At 36.8% G+C, this 7,252-nt stretch overlaps 1 protein-coding gene across 1 annotated transcript; it reads left to right on the top strand.

Annotated features, from left to right (window-relative positions):
- The first annotated feature begins 2,387 nt into the window (after nt 1-2,387).
- Nucleotides 2,388-7,252, top strand: FABP2 (fatty acid binding protein 2). Its single transcript, XM_082483045.1, has 4 exons — nt 2,388-2,437; nt 4,902-5,074; nt 5,670-5,777; nt 6,739-7,252. The coding sequence occupies exons 2-4, from the start codon at nt 4,910-4,912 to the stop codon at nt 6,787-6,789; spliced, it is 324 nt and encodes a 107-aa protein (XP_082339171.1). The 5' UTR covers nt 2,388-2,437; nt 4,902-4,909; the 3' UTR covers nt 6,790-7,252.

Raw genomic sequence — 7,252 nt, 5'->3', positions numbered from 1 at the left:
TTCTTCACCTTGATCTTTGGAACCTCATTGTCAATTACCATCATAATACAGCTTGGTATGATTATCACAGACTGGCAAGATGAGATTGGCATGACCATATAAGTTAATAATTTATTTCCTTCCACCTCATTTAAAGATCAAACTTCAAAGTCAATAAGTTTGTCCATTTTCAGTGTTCTGCAGCTGGCAAACTGAAGAAAGCCACAAAGCCAAGAATACACACCCTTGCCTTTCATGACTTTCATGCAACCAGCAATACTAAAAAAACAAGTTTTTCAATGCACCATCTAAGCAAAAATTGTAGTTTTGAAAACCACACAAGGAAGAGGTAGACAGAAGGAGGAAAAAGGTTGTGGAATATTCCAACATTAAAAAAAAAAAAAAATCTATAAAACCAATTTTAATTATAATTTTAGAAGGAAGCCCAGCTTTTATAGGAACTCAAAAGAACTGTGAATAAAGTGTATATCTTATAATTCTAGTATATGTAAGAAAACTGAAGTCTGATTTTAGTGTGTTAATAGTCCTAAGTAACTCATGTAAATTCTGAGAGATTAAAAAGGTGGCTGCTTGTTCTAGCAGTGACATTCTATCAGACCTCAGAGAAGAACAGTTCTTTATGCTGTCAGCACTACACCAACATAGAGACACCATGAAACTCAAATATTAATCACATGTGGAGATGCTTATTTAACTGACAGATCTGTGGGGCTGATCTGAACAGGATCCTAAGGATTCACACCCAGTGAAAAGAAATGTTAAGGAAGGAAAAAATGGGAAAATGGAACAGAGATGAAGCAACAAGCTTTGATGTGAAATTCAGGATCCAGCTGCTCACTGGTCCCATAGTGAAAAGATTTGGAGGTGGCTGGTTAGCCTGACTTCTGAGGGACACCAAAGAATCACAAGGGGGGGGAAAGGCAAGTTGTGAGATAACTGGCTGGAAAAGCACATCTGAGAGATCTTTCTGTTAGTTGAGGACTCACTCCAGAGAACCCTCCCTATTTTTTAAGGTTCTGAAAAACTGCTGAAGTAAGTTTGATGTAGAAATTCATACTTAACCCACAGAATATCAATACTCTGAGTATCAATACTCGGAGGTCAAGAAGATAGACTGGATTCAAATGAGGAAAGTAATCAGTAACATTAGTTTTGTTTAAATATATAAACACTACTTCAGATACCTTAGCGTTTCTTAAATGAAATTAATCAGCAGGTTCTTGGAGAGAATGCAGAACCCACCTAAAAAGTAAGAAAGCTTCCTTGAAATGCTCAAAATAAAAGGTCATTTCCTATTCGTTAGATTTCATATATGCCTGAAATAATTCACATTATTTGGGGCCTCAATTTTCTACTGGATACAACAGAAGTGGTTCAAAAATTGCACTATACCACTGTCAAAAAGAACCCTTCTGCAGAAACTGTAAAGAGAGTTAGTAATTTTGTTAAGCAACAATAAATTGGATGAACTATAATCAGGCACCAGGAATTTTGGGTTTTGTGTATATACTAAATAAGTAATACAGATTGACAATGATGACTACAAAGGTCAAGATACACTCCAATGCAATAAAAAGAGATAATCTGACTCAAATAGAAACTCATTTTGCTCATTATCTGAGCTGGCTGAAGGGTTAGAAGGGCATCCATGATTGGCACAGCACTGGGCACGGGCTATGACACTTTTTGAGATACTGAGTTTGGATTCAGCACCATGCTAACACAACTCCTCATCTTCCATTTTATAGTTGACTGATTTTAACCCAGTTCCAATTACAGGGCCTAGCATGTATATAATTCCCTAAGTCAAATGCCCTGCTGTACCTGACAACGCTCCAGTTCAGAGTGAGATGCAGTATTTCAATTTTGGCCTTCACAAAAGATGCTACTTCTGGAATTCTAATATTTATAGAGAGGCAGGATTTTTTTTCTACCAAAACTATGCCAGCTTCTTTGCAAATTTTATTTCAGAACTTTGATGTAAGTCAAGGTGATAAAAAACTGCATGAAAATGTAGGAAGAAACTACATGTAAAAACTACATAATGAGATCTAAATAGTGGTGTTAAATACTGTGAGGTACTTCCCTCACCGCCATTAAAAGTAAACAGCCTGAATGCCTTCCATCCGGCAGGGTTCTTTACCCTGCAAGACAGGAATATAAGAGGTAGGAAGAGGAAAGAACAGGTAGCTAGTACAGGAAAAGCAGTAGGTTCTGCTTCTTCCTAGCCATCATTTCTAAGATGGAAGACCATGGCTTTGAGGAAGGCAAATGACAGCAGCTGGGAGAATGGAAGACAAGAAGACAAGCTGCAGTCAGAAGAGGACATATCCCCAACCCTAATCTTTTTCACTTGCAGGTGAAACTTCCCACACAGAACAGGGACATGGCTGTGGGTTCCTGCTCTCTCCCAGCTGCGGCTGCGCTGGCTCACCAGGTTAGTCCTCCAACATGTTCAGCATGAGCTCACGCTGTGGGGACTGCACCCTCACAGCAACCATTCACTTGGCAAATGAGATTCTTCTTATCCCCCTCTCTTCCCCACGCAGTTTAGGCAAAAGCCCCAGGTTCGAAGGTTCGAAACATCTGCTGTGTGAGATGAGGTGGCTCACTTCAAATGAAATGCCTTAGAAAACACCTCATAAAAGGAGCTCTTTTGGCAGATCTGAGATAACCTCTGCAAATTACTGCTCAGAGAGTCTTCTTGAACAGGACTAGCTGTAGTTGGAACATGAGGTGTTCACAACTACAACAGACTAGCTTGCACCAAATCCCACCTTTCAACAGACCAAAGGGTCTGGGAAAGTTAAAATTGACTTCAATGCACGGTCAGCTTCTAGCACCCTGTTTTGGCTGCAAGTATGGCACCTTTCCTTACATCACTGGAAACAATATGAACCCAAATTCTTTTTTCTTTTCTTTTCATCAGGTGAGAAATACTCTTTGAGTTATTTTTCCTCTCCAGCCTGTTAGCCAGATTACTACTGATTTCAGAATGAAGCTGACTGGAGTGAAAAGCCACACTATTCTGGTATCACTAGCAAAGTTATAAATTTATAGTTACACTTCAGTAAAACTTCTTGTTCCAGGCTGCAATCCATAGATGCACAAGATTATAACATGAGACACTTAAAATTTTGGTAAGTAGAGCACAACCCATCACCTGTGTGCTAAACAAAATCTAACTGGGCATTCAGGATTTACATTTACATTTTGAAGCTAACAGATAGCAAAGCTGATGCCACCCATGTGAACAGAATAATTACAACCCTAAACTTGGTAAAGACAAAAGCTGGGTCAATAGTTTTGCTCAGTTTCAAGCACCACCAGTTAGAGGGGAAGGGGAGTGAGGGAAGAAGCAGCGAAGTCAGGGAAGACTCACATTCTGCATTATCCTTAGACAAAATCTGGGACCTATGGAAATCAACCACATCAAGTAAATTCCCTTAGCTGCACATGTTTTTCTATTGTAGGAATGGGTTAGATGCACATGACATTCACTGAATGCGTTATAATGAAGAAAAATTGTAGAAACTGCTCAGAATTTAAACTATATATTAAAGAATGAACATGTGAACACAGAATATCATCCCAATTTTCATAGCTCAGCACTAGACAAGAAGCAAGTGGACAGTTTTCTGAAACAACTTGCAGACATTCAGTAAATCCTCTGCCCTATGCTTATTGTGTTGAGCAGAACAGATCTCTACCAAATTATAATAGACAAAGTGCAGATTTGCATTTGGCTTGTTGGGTAAATATATTTCCTCCAGCTGCATAAAGTCTTCCGCAAACATGAAGATACAACAGAGATAGAAAAAGTCAAGAAATTTTCTAATTACTGCTTTCACTAGATAGCTGATTTTTACTACAACTCAAATATGGCAAATAAAATGAGTGGATTAGCAATTCTTTATTAAGATGAGCAATAAAGATACTGTCATGAATTGGAGGCAATAAGGGAGAGATTCAGCAGGCAGTGTGGTCACAACTGGAAATTTGATTAAACTACAGTAAACTTCTCCTTGAAAAGATCAATTCAACAGTTGACTTTAGTCAGCCACATCATCCTGTAAATTGCTTTCAAGATAAACCAGTACATAAATTCTCTTTGCAAAGATCTGTTGCTTCAGAACAGTCCTCCTACAGACAGAAATATGGCATTAAATGGTACTTGGAAAATAGACAGAAATGAAAACTATGAAAAGTTCATGGAGGCGATGGGTAAGTCTTACTTTTCCAATGCCATCTACAACAGTAATACCACTACGGCTGAATACAAACACGAGCTGTCTGTAACTACCTTCTGGCTAGCCTGTCCTTTTGTTGTTTGCTGCTCTGCCCTTGCATAGTGTACTGTATTTATTTTCAAAAGATTCCGGGGGCGGGGGGAGAGATACTAAGAAATGTTCTAATTTTAATTACGTTATGTTAATCTTAAGCAACTTAACTAATTCCAGCAGATTTATTTCAGCAGAGGAAAGAATCTCTAAGCATACATTTGAGGAAAAGGATCAAAATTTGAATGATAAACTTTAAGCAGAATTCTATGGCAGGAATATTGTTTTGACAACATGAACTAGTTTAAAAATTACACAGGGAGGAAATAAATTTTATAGAAACACATGATTCAAATAATTTTAACAACCTTATACTTACATTAAGTTTGTACAAACTTTGCGTTATATGGATATACACATAATGATTCCAGTTGGATAGTGGTTTGTATTGTATCTGTACTGGTGAATATGGCCTCAATAAAAAGCGAAGAAGAATAAAAATTTGGGTCGGATGCTGGAATAAACTCTTGACCACATAAAAATCACTAAAAGGAGACAAATACGATGCTCTAGGGTGTTGGGTATTTTTTTTTTCTGATTGATGTTAATTGATTTTTCTAGGTGTTAACATGATGAAAAGGAAGCTGGGAGCCCATGACAATCTGAAGATAACTATTCAACAAGATGGAAATAAATTTACTGTCAAAGAATCCAGCAATTTCCGTACCTTAGATATTGAATTCACTCTGGGAGTCAATTTTGAGTACAGTCTGGCTGATGGGACTGAACTTACTGTAAGAGGCTTTCTATATAATTATATATTTATTATAAGATAATAACTTCATGAAATACAGTTTCAAGATGAATGATTTGTCTTCCTAGTTTTTAGTTTAAATTTTACTTTTAAAGTGTGACTTCAGGAATGCTTGCAGCTTATATACAAAAACTGAAGGTAGTCTTAACTGTTAACAGTTCAACACTGTACTGTGGAACTCAGGATTCCAGAGTACCCAAAAAGCAGAGTATGTAGCGATTTTCACATGAAATCCAGGCGATTGCAATTTTCCTTTTTATAATACTCAAGTGGACCACCTAGGGTGCAGAGTGGGTATTTATAAGAAATTACTTTTTCTCTTTTGATACAATTAATTAAAATGAGGTGTACTGAGCACTAAAAAAAAAAAACAAACAACCTATCGTAACTATTATGCAATTAAACAAACTAGTGGTTTTATTAAAATCTAATATTTACAGCCTTTCCATCAATGTCCAAACCAGCATTATTACACTGTTTTAATCTCTTCTGACTTTTAAGCATTCCTGCAGTCTTTAAATCAAATCAGTGTCACATCCATTACAAAATATTTGAGATTTTTTTCCCCATTCTAGGGTTCTTGGAACATGGAAGGAGCTAAACTCGTAGGAACGTTTACTAGAAAAGATAATGGAAAAGTACTTACAGCATACAGAGAAATCATAGGTGATGAACTTGTCCAGGTGAGTTAAGCAGTCACTTACATACAACTTCACAATGTAATGAACTAAAAAAAAATTTCAAAAGCCTTTCTGAAAGTAGGATATATTTTCTTCAAGCCAAATAACCACATTTCTCTTTAGTTAAAATTCTCAAGTAACTAATCAAAGTTTAAAACTTGCAATCTGTGATTTTTATGTTTTTCTACCCATGTGAACTGTATCTTATCAATACATTCTGAAGCCTGTGAATACAAGCTGTATACAGAAGATATATATATAGAGAGATATATAGATACATTATATGGATGTTTTCTGACTGAAGGCCCTTTTCCAAGTGTCTGCCTTGTAAAAGCCTTACCACAGGAGCTTACTACGGGGTAGCGCTGTCAACAACTGATAAATGCCCTTTTAAAACAAAGTTTGGGGTTGGGGCAGGGAATGATGGAACAGAAGGGTAAGTCTGAGACAAAAGGAAAATGCTTCACAGGTCTGCAGTAAAGCTAGAAACGGAACTGAACTGTAATACTTTAAGATCTTCTCTGCTAGCAGGTCACAAGCTTCTTAAAAGAATAAATAATAATAAAAAACCCACAATCTTATGAACAGGTGTGAGATTTAAGATATCAAAAACATACAAGTCCAACCCTTCAGTGCTTCTTCACACTTCTAATAAAAGCAGTCACATAGATGAAACTTGTTAAATAGTGGTATTGGGAATACGACACTTCAATGTTTTGGGATTTTTCTGAAGCCCCCCAAAGCTGTGCTGTGATGGTTCCAGTATTTGCATAGAGAGTGTATGCATATTGCCAACAGGCTGCTTTCCTTACATCCCTATCCTCAGAGCCTGCACAAGGCCTGGTAGGCCCCACACAGCCACCAGTCACAAATAATTAAATCACTATTGGCCATCTCTCATAGCATCTATGAAATGAAACTTTGTAATAGCAGCCACTGACTTTTATTCTTAATTGCTTAACAGACCTATGTATATGAAGGAGTTGAAGCCAAGAGAATCTTCAAAAGGGGCTGAGTACTTCACCCAGAACAGCACCAGAATCAAAATCCAATGAAAAAAAAAGATAATTTTTCTACATATTATCTCCTTTTATTTTTTTTTTTATCTTTTATCCCCTCACTGCATCTCCTAAATTGCAATTACTTAGCCCTGTTGAAAATACAGGCTAGTTCCTTATGTTTACTGTTTTGTCTTGAATAAAAAAAGAAAACAATTACAATTTGTACAAATGTAAAATGTTATTTGTACCAAGTCCTATCTGAACGCAGTACCGTAAAGGCTGCATACACTATTCTGTGTAAGCAGAACTTAAATATTTTTTTGCACTGGTTCTCAATGGGCAACTTAGTTTCCTCACTGTAATATTTAAATTGATACATAGGTTCTCTGCATATTGGATATTGTGTAATAAGGATGGCAAAACCTAAAGAAACCTGACAACACCCAAGTCTCTAAGACTATTCTGTGTAAATAAAAA

The sequence above is a fragment of the Vanellus vanellus genome, assembly GCF_965231255.1.
Source record: "Vanellus vanellus genome assembly, chromosome: 4".
Lineage (NCBI taxonomy): Eukaryota > Metazoa > Chordata > Aves > Charadriiformes > Charadriidae > Vanellus > Vanellus vanellus.
Note: the sequence above shows the minus strand (reverse complement) of the source record. Positions and strands in the feature narration are given on the sequence as shown.